We start from the raw sequence: 26,000 nt of genomic DNA, 5'->3' as shown, positions 1-26,000 counted from the left end.
GTAGTTTGGCAGAAGGACACAGAGGGTAATTATTATAGCACTCATTATTTAGGAAAGAAGAAGCAGCCACAGATCTTGCCTGGTTAGACTGTGCAGGCCGCCTTTTTGTCTGAAAATGCTTTTCATAACCTTGAAATTATAATTTGCAAATGGGTACTTTGTACCTAAACAAAAAACCATGCTGGCAGATCTTCAGGTTGAGTTAAGCTAAGAAAGCAGCAGGAGATATTCAGGTCTCAAAGTGCCCTTTCAGATAACTTTAGGAAATGGCTCTGTTAAATACAAGCAGTTTAAGAGGTTTCAGGGAAATTTAACAGTTTAAGGTCCAAACAAAGCCAAGTCAACCTGCTTTCCTTGTCTGGAGCTTCACAGCATCTCAGTATCACAGCATAAAAAAAAACATATTCAGTGATGCTTTTTCCCTTACACAGAGTGTGCTATAAAAATGCTGGCTAGACAAGCCACAGAACCACAAATTCCCATCTGGCCTGAAGGAAAACCAGCATTTTATAAAGCAAAAGAGAAATCCAGGAATTCACACCATGCAGGGCAGGAAGCCTCTTTCTGTCTAGGAATTTCACAGTATTTCTCTGTCATGGCCATCTGGAGGCCTCTCCTAGACTGTCTGATCAAAAGTCATCAAGCAACAGTTTTGGTTAAAACCCCCCAACAAAACTAACAGGAATTTTTAGTATCTGTGTTGTCCAAATTACAGACCACAGCAGTTTTGACACCTACTCCTTGTAATTTGGGATTCCTTCAGCAGGCAGGCACTGGTCCCTGTCCCATGGCAGAGCTGCAGATGGAAGCACAGAGCCAAGTGTTAGTGCAGAGAACATGCCAATGCTGCTGCATTATGATAATGCACATTTAAATGGGGCAGGAGCTCAGAAAACGCTGACAGCACTCATAAACCAGAGGTGCTCCTGAAAGGCTGCAATTACTTCTTTGTGTCTTGTGCTTTGAGACAAAGCCAGTGCTGGGCTGTGGCCACACTGAGCTGGTGAATAGCATCAAAGAGCAAGGACTGGGCACCTGTTTGGGGCTGTGCATTCACCTGGACATGACACTGAGGAGGTCAGACACTCATTTTGTGGGGGAAGAGACAAGCAGTGTCAAATAATTGCCACCAAGAAAGGTCTATGGCTTATGGACCAGCTCAGAGTCCCAGACTGGGAAAGCCAATCCAGACTCCCATGGAGCTGGATGCCTGTTCCCTGGTTTGCTCACAGATGTGAGGAAAAGGGAGCATGGCTGGTTTTTACTCCAAGGAAACGGGAGGTGACTGTTCCCTTCTGCTCAGCATTGCTGTAATGGTACCTGGATGGCAGAAGGAAAGTTTGGATCCTGGGTTTAAAGCTGTTGGGGAACTGGACAGGATCCAGCAAGGGAAGCCCCAGGCCTGTAGGGAGAGGCTGGGGAGGGCTGAGGGAGCTGGGCTTATTTAGCCTGGCAAAGAGGAGGCCAGGAGGCAACTCCACAGCCCCCACTGCTACGTCAGGGGAAATTAAAGGCTGTGGAGCTGAGATGTTTTTGGCAGTGCAGCCGGTGTAACTGGGGGCAGAGGCCACAGGCTGCCCCTGGGGGAGCTCAGGCTGGGTGCTGGGAAGATCTTTGTCACAGAGCAGTGAGGGAACACCATCCAGGAAGGCTGTGGATCTCCATCCTGGCTGGCTAAACCCACCGCAGATCCCTTCTGGTGGGATGGCTCTACCTGGAGCAGAAGGTCTGATCTCCAGCAGTCCCTTTCAACCAGCATTTCAGTGATTCTGTGAAACTCTCCTCCTGCCTGTCAGGGGTTTTCCCCTGGATAAACACCTTTCCTCTGGCCCTGGGCACAAGTCTTTGACTCCATACCCTGTGAGTCTGCATTGCAGATCCACAGATGAGTCACATGGATATAGGGTAATTACATCTCAGTGAGCATGAGAGAGTCAGGGAGGCTCAACTGGTATGGAAAAATATGGAAGGTGCTGGAAACTGCCAATAACACTGGCAGAGATCCCTGAGACTTGCTGGGATTCAGCTTTCTGCAGTTAATTTAGTGCTTACCGTCCTTGTTGGAGAGGATTGGTGCTAACAGTTCTTTAGCTTCTGATAGCAAAAGGTCAACAAGATCTGAAGGTGGAAGAGATGTGTCTGAGACTGCATCTGTTTTATCCTCTTCTGTCTCATGGTTGACGCTTATAAATACGGAAAGTGCCATCAATACTTCTATCAGAGAATGGGCATTGACAATCCTGGCCAGCCTCTCAGGAAGGATCTGCTACATAAATTCTGTGTGTTTGGGGGGTTGCATCTCCATCCCTCCGCATTCAAGTGTCTGTTAGACACACTTGCATTGCTTTGTTACAGAAAAATAGCAAAGTATTCTTTAGAATTTGTCAAAAGCATTCCCCCCGCATTATATTAGAAATAACCAACTTGGAAACTTAAAAACTGATTTCCAGCCCTCTTAAAAACTGGCTTTTAAAGGGACTGGTCATTATCGATGGGACAGTGACTTTTCAATGATTTAATCAGTTAAAAACACACACAGACTTGTGATACATTTATGCCCAAGGGATAGGAGATAGGCTTGGGTTGGAGGGGAGTCCAGAAGCCTGAGCTCTGTTTCTGCAGCCATTTATGCAGCTGAGAGTCTGGAAAGCTCCTTGCTTACACTTTGTCTGCTCTAACTGCTGATAAAAGGATGTGGTCCTGGAGCCAAAACCTGGTTTATGTTTGGAAAAGCAGGTGGGTCAAAACTCTGCTGCTCTGAAACAACCTGCTTGGGGTCTCTGCTGACAAGAGCAATTTAACCCAAGCTGAGTTTCAGCTCCTCACTCCCAAAAAAAGCCTGAACAGAGGCCCAAGTCCCCCAGCACCAACCCACCAGCAGCCTCCAGATCATCTTTCTCCCATGGTTTCACTTGCAAAGTGAAAGTATGTTTAGAAACTCTGGGTAGGTTACGTGTGAAGCACCTTCCCCAGAGAAAGGTCAGAAAAGGACATTTCATGTTGCTGTTCACCATTCCCAGAAGCCATCTCCTACCTTTTCTCATCTGGTAAATGACTGTGTGTGCTCAGGACCTTGTAAATGTTCTGTCATGCAACAGAAAAAAAAAAAAAAAGAAAAAAGAAAAAGGGTTTCAAACTTGTAGGAATGAATAATTCCTGAGAACAAACCCCATGGGTTTTTCCTGATGATCAGATTTAATATGACAGTAATCAGCTTCTGCTTATTCATTGCCCTTGAAGCAAATATCTCAAGGCCTTTTGCAGCTCAGGCAGCATTCATGAATTTACAGACACATCTGAATTCTGCATTTTAATACCACTGCTAAAATACATGAAATGCAACACAAAAATCCTCTTCCAAGGAATAATTTGCAGGCTGCATTTCAGTGATCATGGCTGCCAGCAACCCCTGGCTCCTGGGCTGGACCTGCACGTGTAAGCTCTCATTACCATGCACTTCTCCAACACTACTGAGGGGTGGAGGGAAAAGGAAGACATTTTGCTCCAGTGCTCGAAATCCTGTGATGTTTGACCCTGGGGTCAAGTGAGATATATTGCCAAAGTCTGACCCCAAACTGCACAGACTCTAGCACATAGTGCTGAAGCTCTGGAGGCATTTAATTCTTCCTTCTCCGGAGCAGAGGACACAGTCTCTACATTTCCTTTTGCTCCACTGTTTCTGCTTGATTTCAGGAGTTCTTGGGACAGGCCACCAGTAGCCATAGCAGATACACTGACTACTAATGCTTCCCATGCTGGCCAGTTCATTAATTACACATACTGGTGTTCCCAATACAGGGAATGAAGTGGAAAACCTGCCAATTGAAAGACTAAACTGTGAGATTTTGCAGGAAATCCGGGGGGAAAAGCTCTGGAAGAGCAAAGCCACTCTCCAGGTTCCTATTTATAGAGCTATAGCAAGGGAAGGTGAGCATGGATGATTTTGACAGCCTCAGCACAGGGAGCCAGGAAGAGCAGAGCCACCAGCAAAACCTGCACCATGGAGTTTGCATTGCTCCCAGGGGTATGAGGAGATCTGAGCTCATTCCCTGCTTCCTCCTAACCAACAGACAGTGACTTTTTCAGGTGAGAGAGGGAAAAAAGCTCCTCTTGCTTATGGAGCAGGAAGTTGATTGGACTTGCAAAAGCACCCTGAAGGAAAGAGGCCGTGGTGATGCTGCAGCAGTGGGCAGGTGCACACCTCACCTGCACAAACAGGAGCAGTTTCCTATTGCAGATCTCCAGGCGCTTCCGGGACACTTCGGATTTTCGTAGCTGGCCATCAGCCAGGGACAGCTGCCTCCTCAGCTCCAGGATGTCCTCCTGACACAGGGACACAGCAGGAGGAGAAAGGGGGTGGTGATGCTCCAGCCTTGGCTTTTGGAAACAACAGTTTGTGGCATTTGCTATGAGCAAAGGCAGTGTCCTTTGGGAAGGGACAGTGGAAGTTATGCAAATTATAACACAGATGCAGAGACTGTGTTGGCCTTGTGGTCCCACACAGCAAATGGTCTATGTGCTATTTCATTTTCTCCTGTGTAAATAGAAGGAGGGTAACCTTAGTTGTGGCTGCCCCACCCCAGAAGTGTCCAAGGTCTGGTTGGATGGGGCTTGGAACAACCTGGGACAGTGGAAGGAGTCCCTGCCCGTGGCAGGGGGCTGGAATGAGATGAGCTTTATGATCTCTTCTGGCCCAAATCATTCCCTGACTCTATGAACCCACAGAAGAAGAGTCTGAAGTGTTGTGGGTTTTTCCAGGGGGTTGCATTACCTCTATTTCAGAGACATGCTTTGCCTTTTTCCCTGCCAGCTGCATCTTCAGTTCTGCAATCTCAGCCTCCAGCAGGTGGATCACTTCCTCGTAGTCCTGCTCGGCACTGTGGGCCTGTCTCTGCACCACCTCGGCCATCTGCAGTTTGCTGTGCAGGCTCCGGTTCTCGGACAGGAACCCCAGCGCCTTCTGCAAGCACCAGGAACTTCTGATGAGCACACCACATCCCCCTCAGCTGCCAAACCCACCCCAAACCCACCCCAGCACCCCAGAAATCCCTCCACTAACTTGGTTCAGCCTCTGAAGCTCATCCTCCATCAACTTCTTGCTGCTCTCCACTTCTCTCAGGAGACACTGTGGGAAATATTTTCACCAGATTAGAAGCAACAAATGACAGCACATTTTCTAGAATGCCCCTACTCACCAGAATATTATTTTACAGAAGTTCTGTGCACTTTGTCCCCCCACAGGGAGAGCTTTTAGAGCTGTGACCTGCAGAATTCCACCTGGACACAGCTGAGGTGCTCACAGCCAGGTGAGGGTGAGAGGACAGGTGCTGCTTCTGTTAATCACACACTGGAATTCTTAATGAGAGCTGCTTTTTAAATATGTTAACTCCCTGCTGAGAAGGGACTGCATGCTTTGAGTACAAATAAGTTTTCCTTTGAGGTTGAGAGCGAGAAAGAGGCAATTAAGGAGAGTGGAGGGTGAGAGGCTCCTGTGTGACGAGGAATGCACAGAATGCAAACTGGTGACTTCTCCAGAGGGACAGGCCACCCCATTAGCCCCACAGAGAGCTACAGCAGAACACCCCAGCCAAGAAATCTGCTCTGAACCTTCAGCCTGCGGACTTCGTGCCGCAGATCCCTCATCTCCAGCTGCAGCTGCTCCAGGTCCTCACTGCCATTGCAGTTGAGAGAGTCAAAGGTCTGCAAGGAGAGGGACAGACTCATCACACATTGAATCAAAATCACCTAAAAAAGGAGGCAGCATTTCAATGCAATAGATCAAAAGGCACATTAAATAATTCAGCTCCAGCATGGTTCATTTTGCCCCACAGAATTTTACTCTCTGATCCCCATCATTGCTGATATGGCTGAGCTAGAGTGAATTTTCACTTTGTGAACCAAATGAAATTACTTAGAACTGATTAATTATGGCTATTTCTCCTTCTGCATAGCTGCCAGGCTATTTCCTCATATTATCCCATAGATACTCTTATTTCCTTATTAAAAATGAGAAGTTTGAGGTATTTTATAGAATTTTCTATTAAAAATGATTAATTAATAGTTCTGCTTTGTCTTTCTAACTCTAGAACAACCAGAAAATTGTAATTTAGCTTTTCCCATCTCAGAATTCCATGGATTTCATGTGGAAGATCCATGGATTCAATGTAGCAGAGCTTTGGGGTGACTGACCAGGGAGTGAAAAGCTGATGTATCCAGCAAATTGGCCACTTCGTGCTGAGTGAAGAGCACAGAGCTGGAATCCAGACCAGCCTCGTCCAGCTCCTCCTGCATCAGATCCCTGAGTGCTTGGAGAACATCTGTGAGAAACAAGCAGTTTTTACCAGGTTAAAAGAGAAAATTGCTGTGGGTTAGGAGAAAATGCCACTGATTTCAGGGCCATCCACTGGTGCCAAGCAGGGTTTAGAGATGCCAGACAGGTTTCCCTAATAATCCTGGGTTTGTCAGCAGTCCCATCAAGCTGAAATGAGTTGTTGACAGCCTTTATTAGACTCCTGTTCCTTATCCAACTGAAAAAAAATACATTTTTAAAACCCAGAAAACCCCAGATATTTTCACAGGGGAGTTTTCACGACTGTGGTTCTGAAAGTTTTAAAATTTTAAGCTAAACCCACATTTCCCTGACAAAAGGCACCTGCTGACCATTTCTCATGTTGCTGATTTAAACAAAACACAACTCAGTGAGTTCAGTACTTAGAAAAGATGTTAAATTTACAAGTTTGAAAATCCACATTAATTTTGCTTTCAGACATGAAGGAAGGCACAGCAGAAGGGGCTGTGTGGGACAGGTGGGGACCATCAGGGATGTGGCACCAGGGTCCCAGAGCTTCCAGTCACAGAATCAGAGAACATGGAATGGTTTGGGCACAAAGGGACCATAAAGATGATCTTATTCCATCCCCTGCCATGGCAGGGACACCTCCCACTGTCCCAGGCTGCTCCAAGCCCTGCCCAGCTTGGCCTTGGGCACTGCCAGGGATCCAGGGGCAGCCCCAGCTGCTCTGGGCACCCTGTGCCAGGGCCTGCCCACCCTCACAGGGAACAATTCCTAATTCCCAATATCCCATCCAGCCCTGCCCTCTGGCAGTGGGAGCCATTCCCTGTGTCCTGTCCCTCCATGCCTTGTCCCCAGTCCCTCTGCAGCTCTCCTGGAGCCCCTTCAGGCCCTGCAAGGGGCTCTGAGGTGCCCCCAAGCTGGAGGATGCAGCTCTGCAGGTGGGGTCTCACCTGGGGGGGCAGAATCCCCCCTCCTGCTGCTCACACTGGGGCTCAGCCCAGCCCAGGGGGGTTTCTGGGTGCTCACAGCCAGGGCAGGTCCAGCTCTCATCCTCCAACACCCCAAATCCTCTCCCACTGCTGCTTTCCATCCCTTCTCTCCCAGCTTGGATTTGTTCTTGCAGCTGCCCTGACCCAGGTGCAGTACATGCACTTGGCCTTGTTGAACTTCATGATCCCACCTTGAAGCCTGTCCTGGACGGTCCCTGGGCTGCAGCAGGAGCCAGAGTCTGCAAAAGCAGCACATTTGCTAAATACCCCCAGTCATCCTCATTTCTGTTTCCACAAAGTACAACTCCAGTCACTCATAGGAGAGGGCTGTGGTTCTGTGTCCCATCCCTCCCTCTGCACAAAACATTGATCCAGATGCCTTGTGACTGTTCTCTCTGCTGGGGACATTGCTGATGGTTTTGGATTTTTGCTGAAAGCCTTCTGGGGATCAGACCCTGTAGGTCAGCCATGCTCTGGAAGGCCACAGAAAGCAGAACTGGCTTTCATTTTGTGTGTCTCCTCTGGCCAGTTCCTGCTAGGAAAGCTGGGATTTTAAGGAAAGTAAATTCTTGCACCAACTTTCTTTTAGTCTGATTTTAACTATGATAGGGCAATGGGAATGGCTTTAAACGGACAAAGAGTAGGTTTAGATTAGATGTTAGGAAGAAATTCTTCCCTATGAGGGCAGTGGGGCCCTGGCACAGGTTTCACAGTGAAGCTGTGGCTGATCCATCCCTGGAAGTGTCCTCTTGGACAGGGCTTGGAGCAGCCTGGGATAGTGGAAGGTGTCTGGTGGAATGAGATGAATTTTGAGGTCCCTTCCTACCCAACCCATTCCAGGATTCCATGATTCTAACAGAATACCTTCTTTTGTGTTTGTGACTTCCCCTCTTTATAGGCTCTATCCCTACCCAGGCAGGTGTCTCACCAGCCATTTATGTCCCTTTTTCCCTTTTTAGCTGCCAGTGAAGCTGCACAGAAATGTCAGATCCCCCTGGGCAGAGCTCCTGCTCACCTCCATAGGCCACAGTCCCCTGTGAGTCCGTGGTCAGGCTCTGCCGGAGCTGCCTCTTCTTCTCCTCGGTCACATCCAGACCAAGGTACTGCAGAACCTTGAGCAGAAACAAGGAGCCTTTAAAAAGAAAAATACTGGAAAAGCAATTCTTTGGGATAAGCACTGGGAAGACTTGGTGCTGGGTTTCTCCAGGCAGCATCTCCCAAAGGAACAGGCTTGGATTGGATTTGCAGTCTCTCCTTTGCTGCACATGTACAGAAATGTCTGTTCCTGAACACAGGTTCACATCCCTCCAAGAACATTTTATCTGCAACCACATTTGCAGCTCCAGTGAGTTTTCAGGACTTTTATCAAAAACCAGTGGAGTTTCAGCAAGACTCAGCTGCCAAGAGCTCAACCTCTCCTTTCTCTTACTGCTCAGAAATTGTGTTTGGGACCAGGAAGATAAAAGCTATTAACAGAGTGTTTCTCATGGAGAGAGGAGACATTCAAACATTTTGCTCCTCCACAGCATGTTTTGCCCTCTCATTACTCCTGATGCCCTAACTTCTACTGATATTTATCAGTTCAACCTCAGGGCAGCACACAGAAGCAGATAAGCCTGTGCAAGCCCCACTTCCCTGCTGGCAGCAGCAACTGAAAGCTTTTAAAAGACAAAGTCGAGCTCAGCAGACTCTGGGAACAAGCCTGAGTGAAACGCTCGAGTGCCAGGCTGCACTCACAGCTCCTGCTCACAGCTGCTCCTGGAAATTCCCTGGGAAGGGGCTCGGAGGGATCCTCGCTCACCTTCCCAGCACCAGCACCAAGGCCCTGGGGTCCCTCTGCTGTCCCGTTCCTCTGCCCACCCCCCGAGCAAGGCCCTGCTGCAGGCTCCCTGACTTTGGGATATTGGTGGGGTTGGCCACCCCAAAGCTACCTCGGGTCGTGCCAGTCGGTGTCACCCCCCAGCTACCACAGCTTAGAAAGGGGAAGCAAAGCGCTGCGCTCCTGCCAGCCAGAGGAGCTGCTTTGTCCCCTGAGGAGCAGAGGTCGCTGTGCGAATGCCACCCTGGGTCCGCTTCAGAATTGCGGGCTCGGAGAGCGGCTCCGCGGCGCTGCCGTCGGGGGGCAGCAGATGTTCGTCACATCGGGGCCTCGCACAAAGGGCTCTGGCCCCACGTCCCCCCTCAAACGCCGGAAGAGCCCAAGGTGCCAGACTGGGACACGGCCCCTCAAGGCACCCTGTCCCTCCCCAGGGTCTCGGTGAGCACATGGGCAGCTCTGCTCCATGCCCATGGAGTGTGTTCTCCACAAAATGATGGAAGAATCAGCGGTTCTGGATGGCTCCTCGATAACTCCTGTCTCAGCCTTCCCTCCCGCACACCAGCCTGCCTGAGGGCACCCTAGCAGTGACAGCAGCACCAAAAGTTTGGAGGGCACAACCTTAGCCAATGGCATGATGTCCAAGGGAGGGGCAGCTGCCAGGAAAAGGCTTCTGGAGCTTCATGGAGCACCAAGAAATAGCCAAGATGAGCCAAGGGATGTTTTAATGCCCCTTTGGACACAGTCAGGATGTTTCACCCTCTTTACCTTCAGAGGCTGGACTCAGCCTCCAGCAAGCTCAGCTGAAGCTGGGCTATTTCCTGCACAGTGCACAAGGAGGAGACCTTGCTGTGGGGAGAGGGACCCTGCCACTCACCAGTTCCAGTTTTCCATCCTTGAGCCGGATATGGGGATCCAGGGCTACTTTAGGTTTGGTGCCTGAAGCTGCTTTGTAGTTAGAAGCTGAAGCAGGTGCTGAAAAATCAAAACCAAAGATTAACGGGGAAGAACTTGGGTAGAGGTGTCTGCAAAGCAAAACTCAGATCTCTCGTATAAAGTGTGTGCAGCAGGGCAAAAATCCAAGTCCAGGATTTACTAAAACCATCTCTGGAAGGCTGAACTAGGCCCTCTTGGAGAGACTGGATACTGGGGGAAATCCTTCTGAAACTGGGCTTCTGCATGGTTTAAAGTGAGATGTTTCATCCAGGGACAAAGAACTGCAAAAAATTTCCAGCACTTTGGAAATTTCCAATCACAGAATTTTGTGGAGTCTTTGAGTTATGGTAAATTGTGAGAAAAATTAATTGAAATCTGCCTGGTTCTTGTTCTACTCTGATTAAAAAAAACAGAAAGAATTCCTGACACCCATGGGAATGAACAGATTAAAAGTAATGTGGAAAAGCACCACTCTGAGATTTTTTTCCCTCCCCAAGACTGCAAAAAGCCTTGAGCCCTTTTCCCCTCAGCTGGGCAGGCAGGGTTTTTGGGTAGAAGCAGCCACATGTGTTGTGAGGCAGGCACAGAGGCAGAGAGAGGCAGAGGCAGCAGCTGCTGAATTAGTGAAAAGTTGTCATGAGCTGGAGGATCCAGCTGCCAACAGCTGGCTCAGCATTGCCAGCACTGCTGCACAGCTGAAAAGGTCCAGAGCACAAAAGTCCAGTCCTGCCCCTCCATTCCTGGAGGGAGTCCCACCTAATCACAATTATGATTAACCCTTGCCTGTAAGGAACCATGGAGGAGGGCTGCAGGAGGTGTTACTGCTCCTGAAGAACCCAACCAGACTCCAGAAGGGTGCAGAGTGTCTGTGCCTGCCCCTGCCCACCCTCAAACCATCAGCCCAGGTGACAAGGGTCCTTCTGGTGCCAGTCACAAGATTTACCCAGGGAGCAATTCCTGTTGCTGCCTGGGTCTGGATAACTTGACAGGGAGCCTGTAGTGCCAGGTCCCACAGCTCCTCTGGAATCCTGCAGCATTTCTCCCTCACACCTCACCCTCCTGGCCATCGGGGCAGGGCCCAGGTGCCAGGAGAAGGCAGTGAGTAGCAGAGGAGCTGCATAATCCTCCTAATCCAGGCCTCCATCTGCTCTGCTAAGGCCAGCAGCTGGGAAGCAGCAAGAGGCAGCAAATGGGTTTGCTGGATCAGCCAGCAGCACTTCCCTCTCCAAGTTCAAGGGCAGAGCCATTACCCTTGGAGCCATGGCTAATCAGGATTAGCTCCATGTGCCTTTGCTGTCAGCTCTGGACACAGCCATATCCAGGGCATCCATCAGGCACCCAGACAGAGGCACTGCCTGGCCCAGGCTCCCAGCCTGGTGGTTCTTCCAGAGCCTGTCTGTCTCCATGGATGACAACACTGACACAAAGCCTCCTTGGCATCCCACATTCAAATCCTGGAGTGATCAAATCCCCAGCTAAGTCAGGCCATGGGTAGGTCACTGCTGGTACTGGGTTGCTCTGTCCCCATCACCAGGGCTGGCTGTCCGTGGTGGCCACCTGAGAGTGTCCCTGGCGCCTGCAGGGTGCTCAGGAAGGGAGGACAGAGCTCATCCCCATCCCAGGGCCTGTCCAGGGCAGCATGGAAGACAGAGCTGAAGCTGCTGAGCTTGCCCAAGGCGAGCAAGCATCCCTGGGAGCAGCTGCTCCATCTCCTGCTGGTCCCAGGGATGGACTAAACACAGTTTAGCTCCAGGGCTTGCCCTTGGCCTTCCAGAGGGGAATTGCAGCAAGACACAGGGATTTGTAAGCAGAGCCAATGTCCCAGGGAAGGAAGGGCTGTTGGATTTGAGGCTGCAAGAATGGTGGGCAGCACTTGTTCAGGATTTGTTGGGAAAGTTCATCTTTCCCTCAGGGCAGGAGTAATCTTCCTCTCACAAGGGTATGGGGTACCTTGTGGAGGTTGTCTCCCTGGGCTCTGGGGATTATTGAGGTTTCCTCAATAGTATTAAGGGATTTGGGAAGCTGCAGGGTGATTCAGGTTCAACCCCCATTGCTGCCACACTGTTGGATGAACAGAGTGGTTCTCTCCACAAAAGGTAAGAGGTCAGGAGACCCAGAGCATAAAGATGAAACACAGAATGGAAAAATAAGCAAAAACTTGGATGAAGTTTGGATGTAGAGACAAATCTGATTTATTTAACATCTAAGCCATTTCCCAGTTTGGCCAATTGAGGGCATCCTCAAAGCCTGTTCAGAGCCCAGGGTTGCTGTGTATATCCCAACTCTCCACCTGGCTGCTTTTATGCTGTGTGTCCAAGAGCCCCCATTCCCCCCAGGAGGGAATGTGGCCTGTGGGGAACCTGCTGCATGTCTGGGGTGGGCAAAGCCACTGCTGCAAGTGAACCACAGGCTGAGAGTGGAGGAATTTGTCTTCTTGAATACCTCAGTCCTTGAATGCCTTAGTGAAGAGTTTTGCTACTATGGGCAAACATGGACATAATTACTACTCACTGAGTAAACCAAGCTGCTGCCTGCCCTCTCTCTGAGCAGGCTGAGTGTCACTATCACCCCATTAAATTCCACTCCAGCAGTAGAAACACTGATAGAAAATGTGGTGATAGGACAAGAGGAATGGCTTTACACTGCCAGAGAGCAGGGCTGGATGGGATATTGGGAATTAGGAATTGTTCCCTGGGAGGGTGGGCAGGCCCTGGCACAGGGTGCCCAGAGCAGCTGGGGCTGCCCCTGGATCCCTGGCAGTGCCCAAGGCCAGGCTGGGCAGGGCTTGGAGCAGCCTGGGACAGTGGGAGGTGTCCCTGCCATGGCAGGGGTGGGATGGGCTGGGCTTTAAGGTCCCTTTCAAGGCAATCCATTCTGTGATTCTGTAATTTCCTCAGCTCTGAGGAGCCACAGCTGTTTGTCACCCTCACAAAGAGAATGGTTGAGCAGGACTCACCTGAGACTGTGAGCTCTGGTGGGCAAATGTCTGGAGACAAAGAAGGCACAGGAAAAGGATTTTCACGTCTATTCTAGAAAAACAAGACAAAATGGCACAGACAGTTGCTAAGGAGAATCTGTTGCTGTAAATAATGAGCAGGAGATTGAGTTCAAGGCAGAGCCATGAGGGCACCACATACATCCCTTGTGCAGGTGGGCCTAAAGAGATTCCAGGGGTTTCTCTGGAAGCACCTGGCACAGGCTGAGCCACCCCAAAACCTCTGGTCACACACAAACAGTTCTGTCCTTTCTGTAACTGTGCTTGAGTGCTGGGGCTGGTTTTGGCCTTGCCTGGTTTCTCCACAGAGGATCTCCCTGAAGCTCTGCATCCAATCCAGCAGGGAGGTCCCAAGTCTGGCCACAGCCAGGTGTAATATTTAGCCCAAACCCATAATTATCCCAGTGAGCAGGGCAGGAAGCTGAGATCAGTTCACACCTTTCCTTGTGTGCTAGGTCATGGCTGAAAGCACAAGGAAGAGGGAAAAATAATCTGAGGGTGAGCACCACCAAGAGAGCTGTGACCCAGCTGGGGACTTGGGTGCCAAGAGGGCACAGGACTGGTGTGAGGACAGACAGACAGGCAGCACACCTGCCTGGGCACTCTTTCCCTGGTCTGGAAGTCCAGACTTCATTAGAAGCTCCATCTTTCAGCAGCAAAGTGAGGAAAGGAGCCATCCAGTCCAGCCATTTCAGTCCAGACAATGGTGAGATTTCATACAAGTGCACAGCACCACACAAGCTGGGGGTGAGGGTCTAACCACAGCACCCAGCCACAGCTCCAGGGGCTCTGGTGCCTTTCTAGGGCACATCTCCAGCCTGGTGCACCCAAAGGCAGCACATATGTGACATTCATGTAAGCCTGTGTCCCCACAGGTCTGGAAAGCAAGGTGTTTGTGAATGGTCTTGCATGAAAGGAACATCCAGCCAGCTTCTTTTGAAGGAAATTTGTGTGGGAGAGGGTAGAAAGGACACCCAGCATGGCACCAGCCCAGGAGGGGAGTGACAAATGCACAGAATGGAGCTGCAGACCCTGAGGGTTGTGTGGTTAAACCCTGTCCAGCCATTCACAGCTCGAACACTTCTCTGCAAACACAAAGTGGAGCTTGGCTTTGCAGCAGGAATGAGCCTGGCTTATCATTAGAGTAGTCAGGAGCAGGAATGGGCTGTGCAGGAATGCTGGGGATTCATCCTCATCACAGGGCTTGAAGAATAAAGAGTTGTGCCTGCCTTTGGCTAGGAGCCTAGATCAAACTGACTCCAGAGATCCCTTCCAGCCCTATGACTGGTCCTGAATGAGATGCAGGTTGCTATCCACAGAAGGGCTTTGTTTTTTTTAAACCTGACTCTTGAAACAGGTCTGAATGCAGGCCCTGGAGATGAAACTCCTGTCATTACCTCCACAGATCCATCTCTGTCTCAAACCCAAAAGAGAAAAAATTATTTCAGATTTAAAACATCTGCCTGCAGGTAAATACATCAACAGCACAGACTTCCCACTGGATTTCCAGAAGTACTACTAGGGACTCCCTAAAGAAGAGTTCTCTGATCAAGGCAAGATCCCAGGATTGGTATCTGTCTCCAGGATTGGTATCATATCTCTTTAGAGATGAATTTCCACCTACCTCTGGGGACCTGACGTGGACCTTGAGCCTGCAGGAGCTCAGGCCATTTCCCACAGCCTTTGGAGGTGGGGATGGGCTGTTGCTGTGCACTGACAGTCCAGGATGTAACCGTCCCCTCCCAGGGATAAAGGCCACTTCTGTGCTTCCCTCGTGTCTTCAACAAACAACAAACACACAACATCTTATTAACAAAACAAAAGGCACAAATTTGCAGAGCTCCCATGCTTGTGGTTCTGTCTCCAGGATAACCTGACCTAAGCCTGAGCAGCCTGCACCAGTGCAGCTGGATCTCCACCAGCTGCATTCCACTGAATCATGGAATGGTTAAAGTTGGGAAAGACCCCTCAGATCATTGAGTTTCACCATTTCCTGGGTACTGCTAAGGCCACCACTGACCCCTGTCCCCAGTGCCACATCTCCATGGCTTTTGAACACTTCTAGGTGATTCCACCACTGCCCTGGGCAGCCTATGCCAAGGGCTTTACAACCCTTTCCATGAAGAAGTTTTTCCTAATATCCAATCTAAACATCCCCTGGCACTACTTGAGGCTGTTTCCTCTTGTCCTGACCCTTGTTAATTGGGAAAAAAGCCCCATCCCCACCTTGCTCCACCCTCTTGTACAGATCCATAAGGTCTCTGCTGAGTCTCCTTTTTCCCCCTTTTTTAACTTCAGTTCTGTTTCAAAGCTCTGCTGGGCAGGAGATACTCATGAGGCCCAGAAGTCTGGGAAGGTCTGGATTACACTTCAGGATGATCCATGCCTTCAAGAATTCCTGATGTGACCACCTTAAAGAATCATTTAAGGCTAATAGTGTCCGTGAAGCCAAACCTTGGTATGAAGTGCTCTGCCTAAGACTCAGCAGCACCTGATGATGACAGGAAATACTTTCTATGCCTACCTGAATTTGGCTTTTTCAATTATTTTTCTGGCCTCCTCATGTGTGCTGCCCACCAGAGAATCTCTGTTGATAGCAATGAGTTGGTCTCCAGGTCGGAGCCGACCATCCTAAACAAACAGGGAGAGAGACACAGCATTGAGAAGGGACATCTCTGCCCAAAGCCTTCTCCTGCAACACAAATCCTCATTAGTCCATGCAATTATCCATCTGCTCCTAGAAAAGCTGCTTCAGAACAGCCACAACCTCTAGGAAAGGTGCCCATGGCAGAGCTCCTGAGGGTCTCCACACCGACTTACCTTGTAACAGTCCCCATCTGGCAAAAGCTCTTGGACATAGATCATGGGCCCGTCAGGCCTGTTGGATCCACCACTGATTGTCAGCCCCAAGCCAGAGGAGTTTGCTACAGAAATGCTCTGGATTCCTGAGTCAATGGAGTAGCTGCAAGGGAGAGAAGTCTGCAGGTGACTCAAGGTGATCTGGGTTATCTTCTCATATCACTGAACAAACTGCCTGGATTTATTTTCATGTGTGATCCTTCTACCTTCTCCCAGCCTTTTATTTGCATCCTTTCTTCCACCCGCCGTTGGAAAGGGGAAGTGAGGCCTCCTGTTCTTTGGCAGACATTGTTCAGTGTTGTTAAAGTGACTGCTTTTCCTAATCCCCAATAGGGGAATACTTGTTTAGAGAAGAAACTAAAGATTTAACCAGAATATATTTGGCATTCCTGGTTTTATACCCAAAAGCACACAAATGATCAACATGGTTGTTGCTTGAATCCAACTAAATCACCAGACAGCAACGTACAGATGGACCAGCTATCAAGCAGTTCTTAGGAAACTTCAAAGTGAAGCTTGGGACACACAGCTGGGTGTGTCTTAAGCAGGATTTGGACCTAAAATCATGCAAGATGCCCTAAGAAATGGGCATCCTTTAGAGCAACACCCACCACACTGTGAGCTGCTGCTGTGGCAGGTGGCTTGCCCAGTTGAGGATGGAAAGGAGCACCAAACAGGCTGAACCTTTTCCTCCAAGAGCTGCTGGACAGGACTCAACAGGCCACCAAGGCCTGGCCACAGCAGTGGCTCCGTGCCAGCAGGGAGGTCTGGCAGTGGCAGAGTTGTGGGAGCAGAGATTTCACTGAGCTCCCATGGGCAGACTGCAACAGGGGGGGTTGGGGAAGGATTTGGTGGTGCATGAGGATCAGCAAACCTTTTCTTCCAAATGGGATGGGTGCAACTGGTGGGTGTAGCTGGCATTTCACTTTTCAGTTTATTTCCACAGCAGCCCCTGCCCAAAGAGTCTGCACTGGCTTCTCATGTTACAACTTCAGACACAACAGCAGCTGAGCATCCCATGCCCCACAGTGACACCAGCACGGCTTCCCAAGCAATGCCATCCCTGGGGCTCACACACCCCAGGGGAAGGGGTGCATGGGCCATAGTCTTATGAAAAAACATTGCTGTAAGGTGAACAATCTTAGGGAAATGATGTCATGAAATCAGCATTAAAATGCTCTGTTCAACCCAGAATCTCAGACACTGACTGTGGTGAGACTGCATTGTATCCAGCTCCCATTGCTCAGTGGAGGGGCAGGACCTCAGGTGATGCCACAGTGAGAAGTCACAGCCTGGGGACAACCTGTGGCGAGCAGAAGGGGCGGCAGCCACATGCATGAAAAGACCCATGACCCAAATCTCACAGCTGACCACCAATGCTCAGGTGAAACCAGTGGTCTGTGATTCCAGGGGAGGACCTCTGGGGCCTGGCAGCTGCATGGAAACAAGCAGAACATGGCACAGCATGGCAAGGAGGTCACCAAGACAGACTCCTTTAGCCTAAATGCCCCTTTTCCTGCCCATGGTTGAGGGGTTGGAATGAGATGATCTCTGAGGTTCCATCCCACCCAACCCATTCTGGATTCTACACCTCAGCCTGGAGGGAATTAACAGCACAGTGAGGATGGCTTGAACAAAGCAGCTGCCAAGTAGATGATCTGGTGTCTCCTCTGTGTGGGTCTCTCACTCCATGCAAGCAGCTTAAACCTCTGGTGCCAAATATTTGTCCTCTGCAAATCCCTAATAAGCTGGTATTTAGCAAGAGGATTTACTGGTTCTGCAGTGAGGGCTGATTCTCTTTACCAGTGCCTTGGCTTGTTTGTGCAGGCAAAGGAGGGGAGCTGTGAGCCCTGGGGACAAATGGTCCCCATTCCATGACTGTGAACAGCCTCCAAGCTGTCCCTCTGGAGAAGGGCCCTGGAGACGAGACTGCAGAAAAACCAGCTCAGCCTGTCCCAACCCCTGACCCTGCAGAATGTGCCAGGGCAGATGGCCACATGGAAACACACTCTGGGAGATGCTCTGGCCACCAAAGGATGAGGTGACTGCAGGCTGATGGCCCCAAAGCAAAGGGCATCAGGGAAGTTTGCATGCAGCGGTGCTGGTGCTCTTGAGCATGGGGTCAAAGTGCCAGGAGCAGGGCAATAGGAGACAAGCTCCAAAAGCACCTCCTGAAAGCAGCACCAGCCTTGCAGGAACAGTCTGATCGTGGTTTACAAGGTGATGTGCAGGGCCCTCTCAGCTGGTTGTAAACCATGGCCTCTCCCTGGGATTCAGAGGGGAGGAAGACTGTGGAAACCCAGAGCACCACAGGGAATATTTCTCTGTCTGCTCTGGGGTGCTCTGACCCCCAGGGGAGCACTGACTTTGACCCTCATTCATGGAGAAAGTTTCCCAGACTTCAAGATAAACTAGAACCAACAAAAGTGTAAAATGATTATAGAGAGTAGTGTAGGTGTATCACTTGGTGAGAAATTGAGGTTTTGGGATTTTTAGTCTGTTGTGGATGGAAGCAACATGGAGGGCACAGGGTGTCAGCCTGGGTTTCCTCTTCATGCTTCTTCCTTCTTTTTCATGGGTTTGGGTGGCATTTTGTAATTGGACAGAAAAGTCCCCATTGGGGGCTCTTTGGGATCAGTTATTGGGTTAAAAGGGGAAATGATCCAGGTGTCAGTTCTTAATTGGATAGTTTAGTCTTAAAAGACCTTGTAGCAAGAGATTGTGGCCATTTTGTGCCTTCTAATGAAAAACTGCCAAACTCACAGTATTGAGACTGTTTTACTGATAAGAAATAATAAACACTTGAATTCCTGTCTCAAGTGCCTTCAGTCCAGACTCAGAAAAACTGACAACTGGTACTCCCACAGAAGAGGAGCTGCTGCATGGTGCAGACATATTGATTGTCTCAACTGGGAACCTTTTCACCCCCATTGGAACAAACTTCCCAGGAACAGCCAAGATGCCACCACCACATCCAGAAGATGCTGTGGCCTCTGAACCATTGTGGTGATAGAAGAGTAGAGAGGTCATGAGGATGAACAAAACTACTCAACAAGCACCGTAATTCTTTAGTGGGTGTACCCCTCTGACATTCAGTGGTGCCCTGTACGTACTGTGCGTGAGGAGCGTGCGCCAGGCTCCCCAGGAAGGGGCCGTGGGAGTTGGCAGGGCTCAGCAGCAGCGGGCTCTGCGAGCGCGACGACGAGCCCGAGGAGGTGCTCTCCAGGTACCGACCTGAACACCAAAGGTACAGTCAGTGCAGGGCACACAGACACTCCAGCATCACCCTCCCCCCTGCTCTGCTGCTGAGAGATGATGCTGCCCTCCTGGATTCTTAGGGAAAGCCACGTGGTGGTTAAAGACATCAGGATAAGGCTGAAGGAGAGGAAACGTTCAGCCTCTTTGGCACAGTTCTATTGTCATTACATTGCAAGGGTGCCATATTGCTAGAGTTTCATACCTCCTTGATGTTTCTTGTAGGCAGCTCCTCTAGGCACTGACTCTTCCTTGCCCTCACAGCAGCCAACTGACTCCAGTTCCCCTTAACCAACCAATCCACTCTTTTATAACACACTTCTTATTGGCTACAGGTGTGGCCTGTAAACATCAGGCCTGTTCCTAATCCTTAATAATTGGCTCAGCTGCAACTCTTTAGGGAGTAGATTACTTTCTATACTAGCTTTTTTTACTTATGTTACTACCTTTATTTACTTTATGTTCTATCCCCCTACACACTTCCAACGTGGGACTGCCAACCCTACACACCTCTGCCATAGGGGAAGGGCCAGCAGCTGTCTGGTGGGATGCCAAGCTGCAGGGAAAGCTTTCTTCCCTGGTACACATGGCTTTTTGTGCTGGCATCTTGCTAGGTCAGCCTTGTTGCATCTCATTAAACATTTCCCATTAGCAAATGAAAAATAATGATCTTTAAATGAATTATTTCTGAAACACTTTGAAATTCAGAGCAAAAATGTACAGCTGCATTTACTGATGGAGTCACCTGCCCAGCACATGAGGCAGGCAGAATCTGGGGATCAGGGGAGTGGTTATGACCCCAATTCAAGCCTCCCTTGATCACCCCGTGGCAGCATTGGCCACGCTCTTGGCACGCACCAAGGGTCTGCAATAAGGACAAGCTTTCTTCAAACCTCCACCCCAACACCTGCTCAAATGGAACCACAGCTCCTTCAGAATGACACTGGGATAAAGGAAACTCTCTCTGCAGAGAGAGGGGCTTTCAGTTCTCTGCTGAGCTACTCACTGCCACCGTGCAGGACCGGCGAGCTCCGCGCTGAGCCCGTGTTGCTCTGGGAGCCAAACTTCTCCAGCAGCTCAGAGAACTCTCTCCTGCAAACAAAACCATGGTGCAGTCAGCTGCTGCTCAGAACTCCCCCCACATGATTATATGGCAAGAGAGCCCCTGATGGCAGGGACTGGGTACCAAGGCTGCAGGGCTGGTGCTTTCCAGCTGTGGGAGCAGACAAAGCTTCCTCCTGCACAAGGGGAACACCCTGCTTTCAAGAGCTTGTGCAAGGCTTCAGGTCTATAATCAATCTCATGGCAGTGCAGCTCTCCTGTGATGGGCTGGAGCTCCAGAGTGCTCCTTCCCTGCCCTGGAGTGTGTTCAGGACAAGAGGAGCTGGGAAGGGACATATCCTTAAAGGTCTTTTCCAATCTTTATGATCCTATGATTCTGTGGACAGGCTCTGTGCTGAGAACTGTCATTCCTGAGAGAGGGCAGATGAACACTGGAGCCCTGCCTTGCATCCTGCCTTGCACCCCTCCTCATGGATCCTCCTGGGAATGTTTTCACCCCAACTATAAGGCTCAAAAGTTTTGCAAACACACCACACAAATTAAACCCTGCCAGAAGGAGCTGTAACTGCAAACATAACCCAAAAATTCTCGGCCTATTTATGACTCCTTCTAGGACAGTTAAATACAGGTTATTCTCTGTTTTACCTCCTGGTTTTTTCCTGGACAGAAATCAGATCCTGTAGGTCTTGCTGGAGTAAAGAGGGAGATGGCTTTCAGGGCACCTGCAGAAACATCAGCCCACTCTCCCAACCCATCCATGATGATCTTCTCCACGAACATCACAAGCTATACCCTTGGAGCATGACAGCTCAACAAAGACCTGCATGCAATCTCATCCCCAAAATCCCCTCGAAAGTCATCTCCATGCCCAGGCACCAGACACTTTGTTCCAGGCTGAGTTTGACCACCATGTGTGGAGCCCTTGATGAGCTGGAACTCCCTGTACACCACAGGTGATTTTCCTCATGACCTTTTTTGTGTTTTGGAACTTAAGAACTACCATCATCCACTACATTTACCAGCTCCTGCCTCATTTTTGTAACCCTTCTTTGAGTTGCTGTGAGCCCTTCACATCCTTTCAGATGAGGAGGCCTGGAAAGGAATCACATCTTCCTCATGCTCATGTTTGGCAGCTTTCTGATCCAGCCCTGCCGCACTGCTCTCATGCTGTCCCTCTGTAATGGGGGCTGTTCTCTCCCTTCATAACCCAACCCCACCTGAAGGATCCTGCCTTTTGGCAGAGAGATCCTCAGGGATGACTAATTTCTTACACATGCCAGTTAATAAGCATCCAGGCAGTGGGACAGACCCTGAAAATGTTGTTTCAGTGGCCACAGTAACACCATTAGATGTCGTCTTTGAAGGCAGGAGGGAATCCCCATGGGAAGGAGCCTTCCTGATGCCATAGCCCCAGGAAAAGCCTGGTTATGAGTGGCTCCCTCTCAGGCTTGACAGTCAGACAAGCTCAAGAGGTGAACCTGTAGGAACCCAGCCACAGCAAAGTTCCCTGAGCAAGGAGACTGCTGTGACACACTCGCAGACGCTGCGTCATCTGCGTTCCTCACCAGGACAGATGTTGGGTGTTATTGGCTAGATTAGAGTCAACAATATTAAATGATGAATGAATCATCAGCTCCTCAGGTTCCTGCTGGAAATACTCTCAGTAATTTACATCTTCCCAGTCACAACCAGCTCATTAACAAACTTCAAAGACCAGCGCATGCCTTATCAAATATTGCCATCAAATTTATGCCTTATTCATTCCATTTAATGCTAATTTAAAACCCAAGTGTCACACAATGCTCAGTGACATGCCTTGGTGAATCCCAATATTTGCATCCATACTATTGTCTTTATCAACCAAACCCATGACCTTAAAAAAGGACCAGGACTTTGTTCAGAAACCCCATGTCCCACAGAGCTCTTTTGGCTTTCACCTCTTGGCACAAACTTCCCAGGAACAGCCAAGATGCCACCAGGACACCCAGAAGATGCTGTGACCTCCCAGTCATGGTGGTGATAAAACAGTAGGGGGGACAAGAGGATGATCAAAGCCATTCTCCAAGCACTGGAATTCCTTATCGGATCTACCCCTCAGACAGTGGCAGGCATTTTTGGTGGCCCATCAAGGGACAGCTGTGTGGGGCCAGCCCTGTGTGACCTGCACTTAATGTCCATGAGGAGAAGGCAGTTTCATAATGTAAGGCACCAAAATATGTAAATTATTAGGAAAATTTCTCCACTGAAAGGATGTCAGACACTGGAACAGAACAGGCTGCTCAGGGAAGTGGTGGAATCACTAGAAGCGTTCAAAAACCATGTGGATGTGACACTTGAGGACATGGTTTAATGGTGGCCTTGGCAGTGCTAGGTTAAGGGTTGGACTCGAGGGTCTCAGAGGGTTTTCCAGCCTAAATGATTCCACAAGCACTAGGAAAGCAGAAAGACAAGTCAGCCCCTGCTTTGCTGATCCCTGAGCTGAGCCTTGGGTGGATCTCAGCAGAATTATTCCAGTTTCCCAGTAAAGCCTCTGTAGCTGATTCACACCAGTTTCACTGGCAGCTCACACAGCCATGGCCTTACCCCTCCCTGACCCCTGCAGGGGCAGGTCCAACACGCTGCAATCTCACATATTATTCCCAGTGGTTACCAAGCCACCAGCACTTAGGTTTTGTTTTGGGCTGGGTATTTCTGTGGTCATCTATTGTTCTATTTTCCTCAGATAATAATCCAGCAGAGCACAGAGGAGGTTATAAATGCCAAACAATGGCTGAAATACTCTTAGTCAATGCAAATGCAACTGGTGCAGCAGCTCTGTGACCCTGCAAACCCCGTCACCAACCCGTGCTGCCAAACTCTGTCATAAAGTGAGCACATGCATGGGCTCAGCACTCCTTGTTGTTGTTTATTTTGTGTCCTGAAATTTGTCCACAAAGGAGGTTTATCATTATTTTCTCAGGAGCCTGAATGAGCTGTGAGACTGGGTCCAGCCCAGGGACAATGTGACCAAATGCCACCATCCCAGCTCCTGCTTTGTTGGTCACTCCTGCCAGCCCCAGTTCCACCAGGGACACAAACACATGACTAACTTGAGGCACACATTTATCCCAGCAGAAAGTAAAGCACTTTCTGGTGCCAGTCTCGTGGGAATTAATTTTGTGCTCAGTGCTGTGTTTGGAGGAGCTGGATGGGGCAGACAATGCCCAAACATTGCAGATTAATGAACGAGCACACTGAAGGAATGCCAGCAGACCTTGCTTTGTGCTTTCAGACACCAAGAAGCTTCAGAAGATGTCTTTAATATTTAAAATTTGACCCTTACTAAAACATTGTGAATTGTCAGGTGCCTGCAGGACTAAAATGCCCAGCTTGATTAAAAAACAACAACCGTGGCGTTGTATGAGGTGGAAAGTTCATTTTAACAAGCCCTTCTCCAGTTTTTTTTCATTAGGATGCAAACATTTGAGGTCTGGAGGATGCTTGCAATAGAGCTTGGCCCTGGAGAGCCTTCAGGCAGCCCCAGGGTGGGATGGGGGGTCTGCCAGCAGCAGCCAGCTCCAGGATGACTTTGCTACAGATTGAGCAGCAGGGGGTCAATCTCCCCGCAGAAAATTGTTATTTTATCTCATAATGCCTCTTTGTCCTGCCCTTTTGTTCCTGGAAGAACAAAGGGAGAATCCTACATCAAAGGTTACACAGCGTCTGGAAACCTCAGCTCTGCACCACAGCTGGGAGAGAAAGTGGAGCCTGTGACATCAGAAATTACTGGTTTGTCTCAAAAAAAACAAACCTGCAGGTGAGTGGGAGCCATGAACCCAGAGCACTCCAAAAGCATCACAAAGGCAGATTTTCTCACACAGCTCCACTGGAATTAGGGCACCCCCAGCCAGCCTGGAGCTGACACCCAGCTCTGTGGGGAGGTCACACCCTGGAGGGGAGGGATGGGGCATCCAGAGGGACCTGGACAGCCTGAAGAGGGGGAACCATGCAAAACTCATAAAGCAAAACTCATAAAGCACAACCCGTGCAAAACTCATAAAGCACAACAAGGCCAAGGGCCTGGGTCAGGGCAATTCCAAGGCCCAGTCCAGGCAGGGCAGAGAAGGGACCAAAAGCAGCTCTGGGAGAAAGATTTGGGCTGTTGGTGGGTGACAGCTGGACCTGCCCTGGCTGTGAGCACCCAGAAACCCCCCTGGGCTGGGCTGAGCCCCCTGGGGCAGCAATGGGGGGGGGATTCTGCCCCTCTGCCCCCTCAGGTGAGACCCCACCTGCAGAGCTGCCCCAGCCCTGGGGCCAACAGCAGCAGGACCTGGAACTGCTGGAGAGAGTCCAGGGGAGCCCAAGGAATGGAGCCCCTCTGCTCTGGAGCCAGGCTGGGAGAGCTGGGGGTGCTCACCTGGAGAGGAGAAGGCTCCAGAGACACCTCAGAGCCCCTTGCAGGACCTGAAGGGGCTCCAGGAGAGCTGGAGAGGGAGAGGGGACAAGACATGGAGGGACAGGACACAGGGAATGGCTCCCAGTGCCAGAGGACAGGGCTGGATGGGATATTAGGAATTAGGAATTGTTCCCTGTGAGGGTGGGCAGGCCCTGGCACAGGGTGCCCAGAGCAGCTGGGGCTGCCCCTGGATCCCTGGCAGTGCCCAAGGCCAGGCTGGGCAGGGCTTGGGGCAGCCTGGGGCAGTGGAAGGTGTCCCTGCCATGGCAGGGGTGGGATGGGATGAGATTTGAGACCCCCTCCAACCCAACCCATTCAATGCCTCCCCTCTCTGCGGGTGGGATGGAAGCAGTGCCAGGCACAGGTGCAGCTCAGTGCTCTGGGAAAGGCTGCCTGCTTTTCCCAAGGCCCAGCCTTTGTCCCTGGCACACCCAGGCTTGCTGGAGTCAGCCCCAGCCCTCCCTGCCAGCTCAGCACTGAATGCTCAGAACAACAGGGCCATGGGCTGAGCTCTCACTGTCACAGGCAGGGCTGGCAGGGCAGGAGGGACTGTCCTGCATCTACACCAGGCCAGGCACCAGCTCCTGCCACAGCCCCTCTGCCGGGAGAGACAGGGTGGGCACAATGACCTGGGAGCTGATTCTGCCCCTGTACCTGGGCCTGGGGGCAGTTCTGGGCCCCTCACAAGGCAGACATGGAGGGGCTGGAGGGGTCCAGGGGAGGGAACAGAGCTGGGAAGGGGCTGGAGCACCAGGAGGGGCTGAGGGAGCTGGGAAGGGGCTGAGCCTGGAGAAAAGGAGGCTCAGGAGGGCCCTTGTGGCTCTGCACAGCTCCTGACAGGAGGGGACAGTCGGGGTGGTTGGGCTCTGCTCCAGGGAACAGGGACAGGACAAGGGGAAATGGCCCCAAGCTGTGCCATGGGGGGGTCAGGTTGGACACCAGGAGGAATTTCTCCATGGAAAAGGTGATCAGGCCTTGGAAGGGGCTGCCCAGAGCAGTGGGGGTGTCCCCAGCCCTGGAGGTGTCCAAGGAACAGCTGGACATGGCACTGTGGGCTGGGAGATCAGTCAGAGGTTGGACTCGAAGATCTTTTCCACCCTCAGAGATGCTGTGAGTCTGATCCTGCTCCGTACTGCAGGGCACTCACAGAGGAGCAGCCTTTCCTTCCTGCTGCCTGTGTGAGCCCTGCTAACCCAACAGCCCCTGTTCCTGCCATGCTGGGGATGCATCTCGTGTGGAGACACAATGAATTCAGTATTTGATCCTGCCAGGACCCAGAGGTGCAGCACAAACTGGCTCCTCCCAGTGATAAACCTGACAGACCAGGCCCATATCTGTGCCAGGCAGAGAAACAAGGA

The 26,000-nt window shown here is 50.5% G+C and overlaps 1 protein-coding gene across 2 annotated transcripts in view; it reads right to left on the bottom strand.

The window, feature by feature from the left end:
- The window catches only part of LOC139598307 (syntaxin-binding protein 4-like), a 39,434-nt gene that overhangs the window by 1,115 nt on the left and 12,319 nt on the right, over positions 1–26,000 (bottom strand). The window contains exons 6-21 of one of the 2 annotated variants that reach the window (XM_071444535.1): positions 20,152–20,237; positions 19,004–19,124; positions 15,852–15,993; positions 15,556–15,662; positions 14,656–14,809; positions 12,993–13,065; positions 9,978–10,075; positions 8,300–8,396; positions 6,190–6,317; positions 5,608–5,700; positions 5,060–5,125; positions 4,772–4,960; positions 4,207–4,323; positions 3,035–3,084; positions 2,053–2,183; positions 739–796 (exon numbers count right to left, since the gene is read on the bottom strand). In XM_071444535.1, the coding sequence (XP_071300636.1) occupies positions 739–796; positions 2,053–2,183; positions 3,035–3,084; positions 4,207–4,323; positions 4,772–4,960; positions 5,060–5,125; positions 5,608–5,700; positions 6,190–6,317; positions 8,300–8,396; positions 9,978–10,075; positions 12,993–13,065; positions 14,656–14,809; positions 15,556–15,662; positions 15,852–15,993; positions 19,004–19,124; positions 20,152–20,237 (1,710 nt within the window). The remainder of the gene's footprint in view (positions 1–738; positions 797–2,052; positions 2,184–3,034; positions 3,085–4,206; positions 4,324–4,771; positions 4,961–5,059; positions 5,126–5,607; positions 5,701–6,189; positions 6,318–8,299; positions 8,397–9,977; positions 10,076–12,992; positions 13,066–14,655; positions 14,810–15,555; positions 15,663–15,851; positions 15,994–19,003; positions 19,125–20,151; positions 20,238–26,000) is intronic. The other variant, XM_071444536.1, reaches the window with a different exon arrangement.

Source organism: Agelaius tricolor, unplaced genomic scaffold, assembly GCF_023055355.1.
Source record: "Agelaius tricolor isolate 1412-34295 unplaced genomic scaffold, bAgeTri1.0.p SCAF_19, whole genome shotgun sequence".
NCBI lineage: Eukaryota > Metazoa > Chordata > Aves > Passeriformes > Icteridae > Agelaius > Agelaius tricolor.
This window is presented reverse-complemented; position numbering and strand designations above follow the sequence as displayed.